The sequence below is a fragment of the Dendropsophus ebraccatus genome, chromosome 2 (genome assembly GCF_027789765.1).
Source record: "Dendropsophus ebraccatus isolate aDenEbr1 chromosome 2, aDenEbr1.pat, whole genome shotgun sequence".
NCBI classification, from domain to species: Eukaryota; Metazoa; Chordata; class Amphibia; order Anura; family Hylidae; genus Dendropsophus; species Dendropsophus ebraccatus.
The window spans coordinates 80,444,398-80,463,495 of record NC_091455.1 but is presented as its reverse complement, the minus strand read 5'-3'; the positions used below and the strand labels follow the sequence as shown (position 1 = coordinate 80,463,495).

Sequence of the window (19,098 nt, the reverse complement as noted above, 5' to 3'; positions counted from 1 at the left end):
TCTTTATCGCATTTACACCAAAAGATTATCGCTTAAAATTGAAGGATTTAACGATTTTTTGCAAGATAATCAGTCTTTGTAAAAAGCCCTTAAGGTTACACTCACACACACCGTATCACAGCGTATTTTCTGCTGCGATACGCAGCATATACACAGCAGATACGCAGCAGATTAGATCTAAATAACTGAACACAGCATCAAATCTGCTGCGTATCCGCTGTGTGTGTTTGTACCCTAAAAGTATTACTCCCCACTAATCTCCACAACCTGGTCCCTGCCTCAACAAAATGGAATTCTTGCTGAGCCCCAGTCTGGCTGAAGTGTGTCACCACTGTGTCGTGCGGGGACCTCTGTGTTGAGACGGGGACCAGCAAGTAGAGATCACTGGAAACACAGGTACAATCAGAATGGAAGCAGAGGGGGATCAGTGATGTAATATTTCATTTTGCTTTGTGCAGAACAGTTATTTAAGTGAAAGGCAAACCTTTTCTTATTGCTATTTTTGCCGCTTCATACTGGGGATCATTCACATTAGCCATCCACGGCTTTGCTCCAATTTCCAATGACACTGTGAGCTTGTTAGGGCTGTTCAGTTTAGCAAACACATCTTCCAGATGTTTCTTCACCTATGAGAGAATGCATATGCAAACATTACCCGTAATAGATTTTTTTTAAACCTTCTTTAAGCTTTTTATGTTGGTATAAACACTAGTGTTGATTTTGTCAGGGTTGAACCAATCTATGCTAATAGTCATTGCTGAATTTTATACTATGGACAGTTGTTGATGTCACTGAACCAGCGCTGACAAATACCACTTGAGTACAAAATAAACATCTACGTCAGCAAATCCAAGTGTCCTTCTATTTATTACACTTAGCTCTCCAAATATTTGAGATCTGTGAGACAATGTATATTTGAGTGTCAAATATAGGATTAACAATCTAATCCAAGAATTAAAGGTAAAAGAGTAAAGCTACATGTCATCACATGTTTTTGCTGGTAAACTAGCTGCTAAGGAAGCAATGTTTAGTCCTCTTAGTCACAAGTGTAAATTACAAAATTGTTACAAAATAAATGTCACATGAATGTCACATTAAATGCAGTTTGAACAAAATAGAAATTTTTGCAAGAACACATAAAATCTCCTTTATTTTAGAATTTTATTTTCATGCCCAATATTGATTCCCAAATCGCCATTTAAAAATGAACTGCTGATTATAGACCTGCCAAGAGCAGCGAGACTGTTTGAATCTCTGCGGCACTGTAATCACAGAGCAGTGAAGATTTAAACATTTTCTCTGCTCCTGGCATGATATTGATACATCATGCCGGGTGGGGAAACTCTCCATTACAGGCCTTCACTGTCCGTATGTGAATGCAGCCATAACACACCACCCCAGAAGTCTGTGGGGCCATATTGTGATACGCAGTCTATGACACCATACAGGCTTCACATACGAAAATTTGTTTATGAGGCCTTACTGACAAAAGTGAAGTCCCTGAGTAGTGGGTATCTCACTTTTGCACGTCTGTTCACACTCCTGACATGAGAGTGTTTGGCTCTAATGGCATCTGGTACATGTGCAATAAAGAGATTAAACTACATCTCGACCATCTAGGATGTCAGTATTGGAAGGACCTGTGCACGTCCAGCATGATTGAAATAGAGAGGGGAGGCATTCACGTGACTGAAAAGCCCAATTTCCATATGGCGCGAGCACCATTTAAACACAGATTTTTCTGAATTGTGACATCTATTTTCCAGTCATCATCTGACTGCTGGTCATCTGCTGTATAAGATCCTGGGGCTGCTTATCGCTCTGGGGTGGTTACAGGACCCAGCAATAACACATTTATGCATTATACTGTATGTAAGACTATCTTTATCTCACCAGCATTTCTACTTTTGGAATTTGCATATTTGGAACTTGTCGAATTGAGAATTTTCCAATGACTTTTGAAGGTATGACAGTTTTGGTCCCAATTCCAGCAAATGCTCCTTCAATTCCATGGATGGAAAGGCTAGGATATCTCCACATGTGTTGTAGAATCTCTTCCTGCATGAAAGGTGAAATGTTACTTTACTAGGATGCTTTACATTAGTTGGGTCATAGGGACATGTCAAACATTTTCATCAGTCCCCCACTGATCGCTAGAATGATGGAGGAGAAGTGTGCACTAAGTGTGTTTACTCCCAGCTCTGTCTACATGACTGACGGACTGCCATAGTAAGCCTTCACACTTGTTTTAGTGATCAGAGAAAGTCTTAGGATGCTTTTACACACAGAGATTTATCTGACAAATTTTTGAAGCCACAGCCAGAAATGGATTTGAAAAGAGGAGACATCTCAGTATTTCCTTTATGACCTGTTCTCTGTTTATAGCTTTGGCTTTGAAGCTTTGACTTCAAAAAGCTGTCAGATAAATCTCTCTGTGTAAACGCACCATTAGTACCCAGACTCCTACTGAGTAAACTTGACATGTCTCTACAAAATGTTCCTAAAAGTGACAGGTACACTTTAATTGTCATACATGTTGCTGGATTTAAAAAAAAAGAAACACAAAAAACAATCAATCACAGAACCAAGCAAATAGTAAGAGGGTCTTGGACACCCAAATATATAGTCGCAGGAACAAAGCAGATTACTACCCTGGGCTGGGTACAGTAGTAGGGCCTTAGGTTTGTGATTGTATCTGTATAGGTAGTGTTAGTGTCTCTTAGTCTAGGATATATTTGATTTCTTTTCTGTTTGCAGCTAAAAAAATGTTTTATTCCATTTAACCACCATCTTTGTTTGACCAGCAGAGCAATCCGTTGTAATTTTACACACTTAAAGGCATTACCACTGATAGCCACAAGATGGCACTTGGATCTTTCTTTCAGGTGTATTGTTGCAAAATATTAGAGGTGCTGCTATTTTGCTATTGCATGCAATGTATTTAGAGAATACAAAATGTAGAGCTCTTGTTTAGCACCTGCTCAGCAAAATGTTGTAATACACGTTGAACAACATTAGGCTACCACCCTGTGCAGCATTCCCTTTGTTCCTCCAAGGTGTCCTTCTTTCACCTTTCCTCTCCTAAGTGCCAAATTTTGCAATTGGAATGGATCTCATGCATGTACAGATTGTAGTGGTCCCTTCTTAAAATTCAAAATTTTCTTTACTGTATTGGGTTCCAAAGTCTCCACAAAAGAAATGACCCCTTAGATCATGGGCCTCCAAACTGCGGCCCTCCAGCTGTTGCAAGACCACAACTTCCATCATGCCTGGACAGCTAAAGCTTTGGATTTGGCTGTCCAGGTATGATGGGAAATGTAGTATTGCAAGAGCTGGAGGACTGCAGTTTGGAGACCCATGCCTTAGATACTACTGTAAAATATACCCACTGTGAGTAGTCTGTAAAAGGATGAAAAGACATCAATGATCGTTCAGCATGCTATTCTAGCCTTGTATAGTATAGTCAGCCTTGGACAGGGGCTCAATGTTATCTATAATAGCCTTATTGACCTTTGGCTACAGACACTTTTGTTTGAAAAAAGATATTGTTCTTGTAGATGGACACTAAGGGTGATTTCACACACAGTTCTTTCCTAGCACTTTTTTTTTCCAGTAACACCACTACTCTTGTCCCCGGTTTAGGTGTGAGTAGCACTGTTTTTTTACGAGTGAATAGCTGTCCTTTTTCCAAGTTTGGTTAACTTTTTTAACTTATGACATGTTTGAGTGATATAAAGTAGTAGAAGTCAAACATCATCAAAGGTGGTTGAAAAAGGTTTACAAAAGACTGAAGTGGTTGAAAGTTATGTTTGTACCTGGTCACACAATAAACCCTTTTCAACCACCCATTATGCTGTTGGATTTTTTCTACAATGCTATGTGGGTCATCTATCCTGGTATTGGTGACCACCTGCATGCATCCTCAATACTGGAACTTTTGGTGCTGTTGGACTTTGAACTGTTTGACATTTTTTGCAATATGTCAAAAGTAAATATAGAATGACAGTAAGGGTATAAACCCACACACTGTATAAGCAGCGTATTTACTGCTGCGATACGCAGCAAACACGCAGCAAATACGCAGCAAAAATGCAGCAGATTATATCTAAATAACTGAACACAGCATCAAATCTGAACCAACAAATCTGCTGCATATTTGTTGCGTATCTGCTGTGTATACGGTGTGTGGGTTTGTACCCTAACTATATAAATGTACTACAAATAAAGGTGTTTTTCTTTGTGTCATTTTTCTAGTGTTGCATTTGTTGGCTCTGCGGCATCTTCTAAACTGTGAGGCATTTTTGGATCTTTTGCTTGGGCCCCGAGGGATGCTGTTACTTAACGTTTTTTTTGTTTCAGGCATTAAGTTACTTGTGATTTTAAATATGCACACGTGACTATGTTTTGTCATTCAGTAAGCAAGAGCCTTGTAAAATGCTGTTAAAGAAAGAAATAAAGCAGCAATGGTTTTATCAGCTTCCTTCTACATTTCTTCTAATTTCCAAGCTGGATGGAGACACCAGCAGTCCAGATGCTCACCATCTATATAAGCTGTGTTGAAGGACTACCAGACTAGACCACCCATTATGAAAACCCTTGATGACCAGGGCTCTCTTAAGACACGGCACAATTTTCTAAGCAAAGCAAGTGCCGACCTTTCAGATCAGTTCTCACTTCCCCTCGTTCATCTCTCACTGCCTGTGCTGCTACACGCACAGACAGCGAGTGGGGAGCAGCGGGGGGGGGGGGGGGGGGGGGGGGGATTATTAAATTGTGCGGGCAGCCCATTGGAGTCAGTAGCGATCTGCTGCCACCACTCCTAATACACAGAGGACCACGCTACAGACCGTCTCTGACATAGCATGTTTAATTCACATTGTGCATGTCGGCTGATCGTCCCTTTCAACATGCGCTACTACACTAAATGATTATTGGCCTGAGTGGTCGGTAATCTGCCTAGTAAGGCTTAAAATCGTTTAGTGTAATAGGGCCTTTACCCTAGGGCAGGGGTCCTCAACTGGCGGCCAGCTGTCCGGACCCCGGCTGCGGCGCAGTTCCCTGCACAGTAAGTATCTATGAGCGCTCGTAACGAGCGCTCATAGATACCGAGCGGCAGCGGCAGCACTGACAGAGAGGAAGCCATTGGCTCCCTCCCTGTCAGTCACCTCTCTCTGGCCGCAGCGGTGACAAGAGGCCGTGCTCCCCCTCTGGTGTTGGCGCTCGAGTGACGTTCCTGCGCCGGCGGGGAAAGCGGCCTCTAGTGACCGCTGCAGTGCGGCCACAGGAGGAAGAGAAGAGGACGCGCAGGTTAGTATAAAGTGATTTTTTTTTTATGCTATATGGGAGAGCACACAGGAGGCTATATTGGGGGAGAGCAAAGCATGGGGGCTATATACTGTGGGAGACCGCACAGGGGGACTATATACTGGGGGAGACCGCACAGGGGGGCTATATACTGGGGGAGACCGCACAGAGGGGCTATATACTGGGGGAGACCGCACAGGGGGGCTATATACTGGGGGAGACCGCACAGAGGGGCTATATACTGTGGGAGACCGCACAGGGGGACTATATACTGGGGGAGACCGCACAGAGGGGCTATATACTGGGGGAGACCGCACAGGGGGGCTATATACTGGGGGAGACCGCACAGAGGGGCTATATACTGGGGGAGACCGCACAGGGGGGCTATATACTGGGGGAGACCGCATAGAGGGGCTATATACTGGGGGAGACCGCACAGGGGGGCTATATACTGGGGGAGACCGCACAGAGGGGCTATATACTGGGGGAGACCGCACAGGGGGACTATATACTGGGGGAGAGCACACAAAGGGGCTATATACTGGGGGAGACCACACAGGGGCACTATATACTGGGGGAGACCACACAGGTGGACTATATACTGGGGGAGACCGCACAGGGGGGCTATATACTGGGGGAGACCGCACAGGGGGGCTATATACTGGGGAAGACCTTACAGAGGGGCTATATACTGGGGGAGACCGCACAGGGGGGCTATATACTGGGGAAGACCTTACAGAGGGGCTATATACTGGGGGAGACCGCACAGGGGGACTATATACTGGGGGAGAGCACACAGAAGGGCTATATACTGGGGGAGACCGCACAGGGAGGCTATATACTGGGGGAGACCTCACAGAGGAGCTATATACTGGGGGAGACCGCACAGGGGGGCTATATACTGGGGGGGAGCACACAGGGGGCTATATACTGAGGGAGAGCACACAGGGGGGCTATATACTGGGGAAGACCGCACAGGGGTGCTATATACTGGGGGAGACCTCACAGAGGGGCTATATACTGGGGGAGACCGCACAGGGGGGCTATATACTGGGGGAGAGCACACAGAGGGGCTATATACTGGGGGAGAGCACACAGAGGGGCTATATACTGGGGGAGAGCACACAGGGGGGCTATATACTGGGGGAGAGCGCACAGGGGGGCTATATACTGGGGGAGAGAGCACACAGGGGGGCTATATACTGGGGGAGAGAGCACACAGGGGGGCTATATACTGGGGGAGAGAGCACACAGGGGGGCTATATACTGGGGGAGAGCGCACAGGGGGGCTATATACTGGGGGAGAGCACACAGGGGGTCTATATACTGGGGGAGAGCGCACAGGGGGGCTATATACTGGGGGAGACCGCACAGGGGGGCTATATACTGAGGGAGAGCACACAAGGGGGCTATATGGGAGGGGAAGAGCACAGGGGGCTTTATACTGATAGAGAGAACACAGGGGGCTATATACTACTGGGGGAGAGTGCACAGGGGGGCTATATACTGGGGGAGAGCACACACGGGGGCTATATGGGAGGGTGAGAGCACAGGGGGCTATAAACTGGGGGAGATTGCATAGGGGGGCTATAGACTACTGGGGGAGAGTGCACAGGGGCTATATACTACAGGAGGGGAGCACACAGGGGGGCTATATACTACAGGGGGAGAGCACACAGGGGGGCTATATGCTACTGGGGGAGCGTACAGGGGGCTATACACTACTGGGACAGTCACCCCCTTTGTACCTAATTTCAAAGAGCTGGTGAGAGAGAGAAAATGCCAGTTTTCCCGCTAATAAGCAGCAATTCTGTATGTAAATTGTTCAACACCCTTTGTGAAAAGTAACAAAGCACGTTTCCTACTGATGTTCAGCTCGGACCTTCACCGGAAAAATGTTAAATGCGAGGCACGCAGAGGCCGCACCTCCTCGGTGTGCTACTGGCCCCTCTCCGCCTCTCTGGTGTGAGCGCCACAGAGAGCCCAATTGCGCATGAATTATTTGCGAAACAGATATTTGTGCATAAGTTTATGCACAGATGGGTCCTTTGCGCCAGAAAATGGCTGGTGCGCCATATAATAAATGTCCTCCTAGGTATTGTATCCAAGATAAAGCTGCTGAAGACAACCTACGAATGTTTATCTAATCAGCAGTAATAATGGAAATAAAGGAGACAGAGGTAGGATATGATGCAGAAGATATCACTTACCTTGGATTTATATAAAAATGTGTTCACCTCTGTGTTATTTTTATGCTCTTCCATGTCAAAATCTATATTTTCATACAGTTTATGCTCTTCCTCAGTTAATGGGGCAACATCATCATAAATGCCGGGGATAAGGATGTGTCCAGATGTATCTACAAGGCTGGCTGTATACAGAAAACAAAGCGGTAATTACACATTTTAGTATAACAGACAGGCCTCATGCTCAGTAACCATATTGTGCACCATACTGAGAGACGTGTAATAACAACTGAGGTTCTATATATTGCAGACCAAATTTACCTTAAGAAGCACCAAAATAGTACATCTAGATATGAAACAATAGAAAAACTGTTGGGACTGCATATATTATGTACAAATCTATTTTAGGTGAGTGTGATGTACAGGACATACAAATTACTATGTGGGAACTATATACAATATTGTCACACACTACACATCTGCCCCCATTTTTTCACTGATAGGCGAGGGGATTATGGAGACTGATAAAAGATCCATTTATACTTATCAACACTGTTACAAGCCGCTGCTACATCACCATTTTGCCATGATTCAAGGTATAACAGACACTTTACGGTGAAACCTTGGATTACGAGCATGATTTGCTCCAGGAGGATGTTTGTAATCCAAATCATTCTTATATCAAAGATTATTTTGCATTTGTTTTGATACATTTTTCCATTGACTTCCACTATAGATAAAATCGATCGACACATCCGGGTTTTTTTAACGTCCGCAAAAACGTAGCTGACCTTATTTCGTGTATGTTAAAAAAAAAAAACGGATTGTTTTGATCCTTTTTTTTATTAAAGTCAATGGAAGAACGGATCAAAACGGATGCACACAAATGCATCCGTTTTTTGCAAAAGTAGTGTGAAGTGTAGTGTAGTAGGAACCCAGCCGAAGTAAGGTGTTGTGAAGAAGGGGTTAGTCAGTTAACTCCCCTGCTGGTGTTGGTATCTGCTAGTATTAGTGCCGGCTGCCTGGCGCAGCTATCTGTGAGGGGGTTAATTTAGGGGTTAGGGGGAAGCAGTGCTGACACGGACAGGCATCAGAGGAGAATCAGAAGGTGACCAATCATCAGCAGAGTTGTTCAGGTAGCAGTGGATTAAAATGAGAGGGATTTCTACCCATTGCAGTATATGGGGAACTGACCAGACCGGTGACTTTATTGGTAAGATGCAATGAACTTGTAGAGGGCTTGTGCAATATGTGTATTTATATTCACATTTGAGCTTAGTGCGGACCTTTATGCACTAAGAAGCTCATAGATAGTGCTGTTTAGATATGGTATTGATGGGACACAGTTGACTGAACACTATGTGGGTGTAGAGCAAGACATGCCTTAGTACACTGTGGTCCGCTACATATACAGCTATAATAGCAATCAGTTTGCACTATTTGCACTTTTTTCTCCGAATATTGTTTACAGCACATAGCCTCACTTTATAAGTAAAAACACTCTTATGTCCCTAATCACTTGGTCTGGAACTCTTTTCATGTTTGGAATTGCCTCTTGGTTATTTTATTTTATGTTTATTGTCTAAAATAAAGAAGTTTTTGATTTTTATACGGGTGTCGATCCAATTTTTGTAGATATGTATATTATGGGGGATCTCCGTGATTACTGGTTGGGATGAGTACTAATTGTGGAACATCATCACTTGGTGATGTGCATTTATCATCCACTGGAGTACCTGTATATATAACCATTGCAGTATCAAGATAAGGACACAGGGGATTTGCAAGAAATCTTGCTTGTTTACATCATATATTACCTAAAAGGTTTACCATATCTCTCATTGATTCATGGATGATGCCTCCAAAAGTTCCAGAATGTAAATCCTTCTTCCCACTTTCCACCTAAGAATAAATCATAAACAATTCTGTATCTGGTATTGAACTTATAATACAAATGATCATATATTTACTTCTTCAGAATATCTAAAATGTGTTTCTCCATAGACAGGACATCTTGTTGTTTATGGACAGCTATGAAAAGCATAATGGATGCTAGCAGATTCCCTTCATTTCTTTACTGGCATGGAGGTGTGTTCAGAGAATAAAAATTCTGCCTAGATTTCTCATTAAAATTCATATGGAATCTGCATATAAACCATGTTCCATTATTATGGGGGTAGCCACCTAACAGTACATACAGTACTATTTGGCGGCTACCTAATAGGATATCATGGCGCAAAAAATGAGCCCCCAACCAGCATCGTAGGTGAAAAAATAATAGCTTTATAGCTCTTAGAAGGTGAGGAGGAGAACACAGCTTCATTGTGACCTCGACATCCCTGCATCAATGACCTTTGGTCATTAAAGGGTTAAGGGAAAAGTTGAGGATACTCTGTTACACAATTGATACCAATTCCCTTTGAGCAAAAAAAAAACCTTCATAGCGCACAACCCTCAAATATAGTGTTTATTTTACTACAATAAAATAATCTATATATGCAGTGGTTGTGCAGATGTCAAATTAAAAGCATAGTCACTCTGTCAGCCATTATCCTGCAGCAGCAAAATTCTTTGTAGCCAATTTGCTACTTAAAGAGGATCTGTAGTCAACCCCCAACTTGACAAAAATTTTATATAGGGAGTGAAAATTAGGTGATGGGTTTGATTATACATTCAGGGTTATCTATTAACCCCTTAGCGACCCATGACGTATCTGATACGTCATGGTGCCGCAGGGGGTGTTCAGAGCGGGGTCCTGCCGGGACCCCGCTCTGAACGGCACCGATCCCGGCTGCAATCTGCAGCCGGGCAGTGCCTCTATTAGCCGGCGCGGGTCCCGTTGCTGCGCCGGCTAATTAAGCCCTTCAATGCAGCTGTCAAACCTGACAGCTGCATTGAAGTGCTTTCCTCCGTGCATCCCTGGTGTCTAGTGGCACGGATCTGGCACGTTCTTCTGCCGGATCTCCCCGGCTGATCCCGGCTCGCCAATAGATTGCTGTGGCCTGCAGCAGGCCATAGCAATCTATGACCGATCTAATGGATCTTTGCTGTGTATATACACAGCATTGATCTCTATGAGAGATCAGTGCTGTCTATATACAAGTCCCCCAGGGGGGCTTCTAGTGTATGTAAAAAAAAAAAGTAAAAAAGTGTTTTTATTAATAAAAAATCCCCTCCCCTAATAAAAGTCCAAATCACCCCCCTTTTCCCATTTTATAAATATAAATTAATAAATAAATAAATTAATAAACATATTTAGTATCACCGCACACGTAATCGCCCGAACTATTAATTAATCACATTCCTGATCTCGCACAGTAAACGGTGTAAGCGCAAAAAAATCCCAAAGTGCAAAATTGCGCATTTTTGGTCGCATCAAATCCAGAAAAAATTTAATAAAAAGCGATCAAAAAGTCGTATATGCGCAATCAAGGTACCGGTAGAAAGAACGCATCATGGCGCAAAAACTGACACCTCACACAGCCCCATAGACCAAAGGATAAAAGCGCTATAAGCCTGGGAATGGAGCGATTTTAAGTGACATATATTTGTTAACAATGGTTTGAATTTTTTACAGGCCATCAGATACAATATAAGTTATACATGTTATATATCGTTTTAATCGTAACAACTTGAGGAACATGCATAACAAGTCAGTTTTACCATAGGGCGAACGGCGTAAATGCAAAACTCCCCGAAATCAAAACAAATTCGTTTTTTTTTTAATTTGACAGCGCAAATGATTTTTTTCCGGTTTCACAACATATTTTATGGAAAAATTATGTCTGTAATTGCAAAGTACAATTGGTTTCGCAAAAAATAAGCACTCATATAAGTCTCTAGGTGAAAAAATGCAAGCGCTATGGACTTTTAAACATAAAATGGAAAAAGCAAAAGCGCAAAAACGAAAATTGGCTTTGACCTTAAGGGGTTAAAGGGTTTGGCCACTTTAGTTTACTGACAGCAGCTCCCTGTGTACCCCATAGAGCTAAAATCAGACTCCCTTCCTCCAGGCTATGCTGCCCCCCCATCCCACGCCCAACGCTAATCATGCCCATCGGCTGAAATTCACTCCCATTATCCGATCTAATAACTAAATGGTCAGACAAATTATAAACTAACATATCTCTGGAACAAAAGGGTGTATAAAAATATGTAAAAACACGGTCAGAGCATCTTAAGCTATTTCATAATAGTATTTTTTTATGTACTTTATTACTTTTGATGTTTCCATTAATGAGTCATATGCTGGAAATAAATTCCCAAGATACACACACAGTAGCTGCAAACTGCTGATATTACTATTACTACTGTGCATGCAAAAGGACGCTGGTTGACCTCAGGGAGATCAACCAAAACACCGCAGAGACACCATCACGTGTCTCAACGTCAGTGTATTCTAGAACATTGCCCCCTGGGAAATCGAATATGCAAAAGAACACTGCAGAGACACCATCACATGTCTCGACGTCAGTGAACTAGCCAGACCTTCCCTCCGGGAAGGAACAACCAAGCCAAAGCGTTCTCCAGTCAAGGAAACCACCTCAGCAAGGTATCCATCCACAGACAGCCGTTTCGGGGTTTTTGCCCCTCATCAGTGTGGAGTAGGTTTCTGGCTAGTGGGAGCAATGACTAGTAAGTGCATGCAAAAGGACGCTGGTTGACCTCAGGGAGATCAACCAAAACACCGCAGAGACACCATCACGTGTCTCAACGTCAGTGTATTCTAGAACATTGCCCCCTGGGAAATCGAATATGCAAAAGAACACTGCAGAGACACCATCACATGTCTCGACGTCAGTGAACTAGCCAGACCTTCCCTCCGGGAAGGAACAACCAAGCCAAAGCGTTCTCCAGTCAAGGAAACCACCTCAGCAAGGTATCCATCCACAGACAGCCGTTTCGGGGTTTTTGCCCCTCATCAGTGTGGAGTAGGTTTCTGGCTAGTGGGAGCAATGACTAGTAAGTGCATGCAAAAGGACGCTGGTTGACCTCAGGGAGATCAACCAAAACACCGCAGAGACACCATCACGTGTCTCAACGTCAGTGTATTCTAGAACATTGCCCCCTGGGAAATCGAATATGCAAAAGAACACTGCAGAGACACCATCACATGTCTCGACGTCTCTGCGGTGTCTCTGCGGTGTTTTGGTTGATCTCCCTGAGGTCAACCAGCGTCCTTTTGCATGCACTTACTAGTCATTGCTCCCACTAGCCAGAAACCTACTCCACACTGATGAGGGGCAAAAACCCCGAAACGGCTGTCTGTGGATGGATACCTTGCTGAGGTGGTTTCCTTGACTGGAGAACGCTTTGGCTTGGTTGTTCCTTCCCGGAGGGAAGGTCTGGCTAGTTCACTGACGTCGAGACATGTGATGGTGTCTCTGCAGTGTTCTTTTGCATATTCGATTTCCCAGGGGGCAATGTTCTAGAATACACTGACGTTGAGACACGTGATGGTGTCTCTGCGGTGTTTTGGTTGATCTCCCTGAGGTCAACCAGCGTCCTTTTGCATGCACTTACTAGTCATTGCTCCCACTAGCCAGAAACCTACTCCACACTGATGAGGGGCAAAAACCCCGAAACGGCTGTCTGTGGATGGATACCTTGCTGAGGTGGTTTCCTTGACTGGAGAACGCTTTGGCTTGGTTGTTCCTTCCCGGAGGGAAGGTCTGGCTAGTTCACTGACGTCGAGACATGTGATGGTGTCTCTGCAGTGTTCTTTTGCATATTCGATTTCCCAGGGGGCAATGTTCTAGAATACACTGACGTTGAGACACGTGATGGTGTCTCTGCGGTGTTTTGGTTGATCTCCCTGAGGTCAACCAGCGTCCTTTTGCATGCACTTACTAGTCATTGCTCCCACTAGCCAGAAACCTACTCCACACTGATGAGGGGCAAAAACCCCGAAACGGCTGTCTGTGGATGGATACCTTGCTGAGGTGGTTTCCTTGACTGGAAAACGCTTTGGCTTGGTTGTTCCTTCCCGGAGGGAAGGTCTGGCTAGTTCACTGACGTCGAGACATGTGATGGTGTCTCTGCAGTGTTCTTTTGCATATTCGATTTCCCAGGGGGCAATGTTCTAGAATACACTGACGTTGAGACACGTGATGGTGTCTCTGCGGTGTTTTGGTTGATCTCCCTGAGGTCAACCAGCGTCCTTTTGCATGCACTTACTAGTCATTGCTCCCACTAGCCAGAAACCTACTCCACACTGATGAGGGGCAAAAACCCCGAAACGGCTGTCTGTGGATGGATACCTTGCTGAGGTGGTTTCCTTGACTGGAGAACGCTTTGGCTTGGTTGTTCCTTCCCGGAGGGAAGGTCTGGCTAGTTCACTGACGTCGAGACATGTGATGGTGTCTCTGCAGTGTTCTTTTGCATATTCGATTTCCCAGGGGGCAATGTTCTAGAATACACTGACGTTGAGACACGTGATGGTGTCTCTGCGGTGTTTTGGTTGATCTCCCTGAGGTCAACCAGCGTCCTTTTGCATGCACTTACTAGTCATTGCTCCCACTAGCCAGAAACCTACTCCACACTGATGAGGGGCAAAAACCCCGAAACGGCTGTCTGTGGATGGATACCTTGCTGAGGTGGTTTCCTTGACTGGAGAACGCTTTGGCTTGGTTGTTCCTTCCCGGAGGGAAGGTCTGGCTAGTTCACTGACGTCGAGACATGTGATGGTGTCTCTGCAGTGTTCTTTTGCATATTCGATTTCCCAGGGGGCAATGTTCTAGAATACACTGACGTTGAGACACGTGATGGTGTCTCTGCGGTGTTTTGGTTGATCTCCCTGAGGTCAACCAGCGTCCTTTTGCATGCACTTACTAGTCATTGCTCCCACTAGCCAGAAACCTACTCCACACTGATGAGGGGCAAAAACCCCGAAACGGCTGTCTGTGGATGGATACCTTGCTGAGGTGGTTTCCTTGACTGGAGAACGCTTTGGCTTGGTTGTTCCTTCCCGGAGGGAAGGTCTGGCTAGTTCACTGACGTCGAGACATGTGATGGTGTCTCTGCAGTGTTCTTTTGCATATTCGATTTCCCAGGGGGCAATGTTCTAGAATACACTGACGTTGAGACACGTGATGGTGTCTCTGCGGTGTTTTGGTTGATCTCCCTGAGGTCAACCAGCGTCCTTTTGCATGCACTTACTAGTCATTGCTCCCACTAGCCAGAAACCTACTCCACACTGATGAGGGGCAAAAACCCCGAAACGGCTGTCTGTGGATGGATACCTTGCTGAGGTGGTTTCCTTGACTGGAGAACGCTTTGGCTTGGTTGTTCCTTCCCGGAGGGAAGGTCTGGCTAGTTCACTGACGTCGAGACATGTGATGGTGTCTCTGCAGTGTTCTTTTGCATATTCGATTTCCCAGGGGGCAATGTTCTAGAATACACTGACGTTGAGACACGTGATGGTGTCTCTGCGGTGTTTTGGTTGATCTCCCTGAGGTCAACCAGCGTCCTTTTGCATGCACTTACTAGTCATTGCTCCCACTAGCCAGAAACCTACTCCACACTGATGAGGGGCAAAAACCCCGAAACGGCTGTCTGTGGATGGATACCTTGCTGAGGTGGTTTCCTTGACTGGAGAACGCTTTGGCTTGGTTGTTCCTTCCCGGAGGGAAGGTCTGGCTAGTTCACTGACGTCGAGACATGTGATGGTGTCTCTGCAGTGTTCTTTTGCATATTCGATTTCCCAGGGGGCAATGTTCTAGAATACACTGACGTTGAGACACGTGATGGTGTCTCTGCGGTGTTTTGGTTGATCTCCCTGAGGTCAACCAGCGTCCTTTTGCATGCACTTACTAGTCATTGCTCCCACTAGCCAGAAACCTACTCCACACTGATGAGGGGCAAAAACCCCGAAACGGCTGTCTGTGGATGGATACCTTGCTGAGGTGGTTTCCTTGACTGGAGAACGCTTTGGCTTGGTTGTTCCTTCCCGGAGGGAAGGTCTGGCTAGTTCACTGACGTCGAGACATGTGATGGTGTCTCTGCAGTGTTCTTTTGCATATTCGATTTCCCAGGGGGCAATGTTCTAGAATACACTGACGTTGAGACACGTGATGGTGTCTCTGCGGTGTTTTGGTTGATCTCCCTGAGGTCAACCAGCGTCCTTTTGCATGCACTTACTAGTCATTGCTCCCACTAGCCAGAAACCTACTCCACACTGATGAGGGGCAAAAAACCCCGAAACGGCTGTCTGTGGATGGATACCTTGCTGAGGTGGTTTCCTTGACTGGAGAACGCTTTGGCTTGGTTGTTCCTTCCCGGAGGGAAGGTCTGGCTAGTTCACTGACGTCGAGACATGTGATGGTGTCTCTGCAGTGTTCTTTTGCATATTCGATTTCCCAGGGGGCAATGTTCTAGAATACACTGACGTTGAGACACGTGATGGTGTCTCTGCGGTGTTTTGGTTGATCTCCCTGAGGTCAACCAGCGTCCTTTTGCATGCACTTACTAGTCATTGCTCCCACTAGCCAGAAACCTACTCCACACTGATGAGGGGCAAAAACCCCGAAACGGCTGTCTGTGGATGGATACCTTGCTGAGGTGGTTTCCTTGACTGGAGAACGCTTTGGCTTGGTTGTTCCTTCCCGGAGGGAAGGTCTGGCTAGTTCACTGACGTCGAGACATGTGATGGTGTCTCTGCAGTGTTCTTTTGCATATTCGATTTCCCAGGGGGCAATGTTCTAGAATACACTGACGTTGAGACACGTGATGGTGTCTCTGCGGTGTTTTGGTTGATCTCCCTGAGGTCAACCAGCGTCCTTTTGCATGCACTTACTAGTCATTGCTCCCACTAGCCAGAAACCTACTCCACACTGATGAGGGGCAAAAACCCCGAAACGGCTGTCTGTGGATGGATACCTTGCTGAGGTGGTTTCCTTGACTGGAGAACGCTTTGGCTTGGTTGTTCCTTCCCGGAGGGAAGGTCTGGCTAGTTCACTGACGTCGAGACATGTGATGGTGTCTCTGCAGTGTTCTTTTGCATTACTATTACTACTGACAGAGTACCACAGTGCTACAATATTATTCAGCTAGCCTCCCTGACAGGTTTCACAAGAGACCGATGTCTTCAGGGGTTTAGAGGCTATTGTATTTGCATCGGTTGCATGGCCTTAAGATCATATGATGAGATATTCAGAGCAAGTGGCATATACAGTGTTTCTGGACAGTAGCCATTTGATGTCTGTCTACACCCAAGATGGACATTTTTTCTGATATTTGTTGTGTTTATTCTGTTGGTACAACTAGAAGAAAAAATAAAAAATTTAAAAATATCTAAAATTTGAATAATTACCTCAACAAAGAAATATGCATTGCCTCTTGTTCCATATGTCAGTGCAGGTTTTCTGCTAAGCCATACATTATCAGAAATGACAACATAATCAACATCTGAAAAGAACTGCTCATGTCCTTTAAGCAGCTCCTCTAATCCAGGAGAACCTGTTTCTTCTACCCCTTCTATAATGAACTTCAGATTTACTGGGATATCCTAAAGAAATAAAACAATAATAGATAAATAATGTGAATACAGTTCTAGGTAATCTTTTGTGTTCATTGATGGACTAAGAAGGAATTTATCTGGATAGGAACCAAATTATGCAAATAGACATTCCATAAGAGCTATTTCATCTGACAAATATAAAATTCCTTTTCCCTCTCTCTATCCCCAAACTACAGCCTGTTACAACAGTCAGTAGTCTGCAGTCCAGGCTAAAGGCCGCATTACACGGCATGATAATCTGGGTGAAGTGAGCTCCAACCTATCAGGTCAGCAGTTGCTTCCCCCTCCTTCCCCGCTCGCTGCCTGTGCTATTACAAGCGGGAGCAGTGAGAGGGGCTGCTGGAACAGACCTCAAATCATTTGGGCAGCCCATTGAAATCAGAGGCGGTCTGCTGCCGCTGCTCCTGTTTCTTGAGGCGATGTGTGGCAGACTGTCAGTCAGTAGTGGATTATAATAGGGGCATTTCGGGCGGCAGCCCAGGGCCCTGAGCTCCTGGGGGGCCCATGACCACCCAAAAAGACTTATACTTTCAGTGGTGTACTGTCTCCTGGCTACAATTCCGCCATGATTTGCAAAAAAATCACTGGGTTTTTTTTTATGGCAATTTTGCACAAATCAGGACATCATGACATTATCTATCCTGTACTATGAATGCCAGGCTAGTGCTTCCATAGTTACAGTGGGGTGGGGGGCCCAGGCTTGGTGAACAGCCCGGGGCCTATGGTAAAGTTAATCCGCCCCTGCTGTCAGTGCACAAATCGTGCTATTTCAGCTTGTTGAAATACCATGATCAGCCAACATTGTGCATGTTTGCTGATCGTTGCCTTACAACATCCGCTATTTGGCCATGTTCACACAGCGTAAAAGAACGGCCGTTGTTGCCATCGGCAACAACGGCTGCACTTTGTACGGTGTGGAACAATGCCTATTCTTCTATGGGATCCCGGCCATAGTGTATACACATACTATATGCTCCGGCGGGATCCCATGTGGCGCTGCAAAAAACTGACATGTCAGTTTTCTGCGGCCGCAATTCAGTGAATTGTTCTTATGCGGGCACGGGCATCAGCACACTGCGGCCGGAAAGATCATTCAGCTGGTACTGCAGTACCGGCCGGGATGATCTTTGCAGAGACTGGCCGTTCCGTGACCCGGCCGGGTCACGGAGCGGCCGGTCTCTTACGTAATGTGAACATAGCCTTTTACTACAAAATTATTGGCTTTTACTACACAATTATAGGCCTTGACATGAGATAAAAATGGATTGCAGGGAAGGAATACAATTAGTGGCCAAGACTCTAGAGCTGTTTTTCTGGGAAAAAGTATATATTTTTGGTATATGAAGTGTTGAACATTTGCTTTACATATTGTGTACCTTTTTCAGGGCTATAAATGTGTCAATAGCATGTATCCAGGCTAGGACAGGGCCTTTGTTGTCTGTTGCTCCTCGTCCATACAAGTTTCCTTCAAATGTAAAGATTGAGTTAAAAATTCAAGTACTGTGAGAGGTCACATACTGAAAACTATTCTCAGAAGATATCAAGAACTGACATTGGTAAAAAGTCTAACCATTAACTTCCGTCATTGTGTAAGGATCAGTCTTCCATCCATCCTCTTTCTTTGCTGGCTGAACATCCACATGTCCGTAAAAACAAACAGTAGCCTTATTGGTGTCATTTCCCAACTCAGCCAGAATTGCTGGAGGGAACTGGATTCTTTGACCACCATGGAGCTGTGAGCACACATTAAAGTTAATATTTCAGAAGTCTAGTCACACATTGTCTTATTTAATCAACTAGTTATATGCACTAAGGTCAAGTACTGGAAAAAAGGACACTTTCCATCTCAACAAACACTTCTGCAGTACACATACTTAGATAAACCTGTACCAAAGTTCAGTTTATCCTCAGATGATGGGGTTTTATAGAGCATCGACAGAAATTAGTGTCCATCTGTGCTGAGCAACAGCTGGTGGGTGGCTTTAAGATGTAATAAATCCCTATATGTAACAATATGGGGACAAACTCAGTACTGCTGCCAGACAGCCATATGGACCCAAATCTGGTGACAACATAAAGATCATGCACAGA

At 45.0% G+C, this 19,098-nt stretch overlaps 1 protein-coding gene across 4 annotated transcripts in view; it reads right to left on the bottom strand.

Annotated features, from left to right (window-relative positions):
- Positions 1-19,098, bottom strand: part of CNDP1 (carnosine dipeptidase 1) — a 50,277-nt gene that overhangs the window by 9,730 nt on the left and 21,449 nt on the right. For all 4 annotated transcript variants that reach the window (XM_069957859.1, XM_069957856.1, XM_069957857.1 and 1 more), the window contains 7 exons: positions 18,578-18,740; positions 18,384-18,472; positions 16,801-16,995; positions 9,308-9,392; positions 7,515-7,675; positions 1,894-2,058; positions 485-626 (listed from right to left, as the gene is read on the bottom strand). In XM_069957859.1, the coding sequence (XP_069813960.1) occupies positions 485-626; positions 1,894-2,058; positions 7,515-7,675; positions 9,308-9,392; positions 16,801-16,995; positions 18,384-18,472; positions 18,578-18,740 (1,000 nt within the window). The remainder of the gene's footprint in view (positions 1-484; positions 627-1,893; positions 2,059-7,514; positions 7,676-9,307; positions 9,393-16,800; positions 16,996-18,383; positions 18,473-18,577; positions 18,741-19,098) is intronic.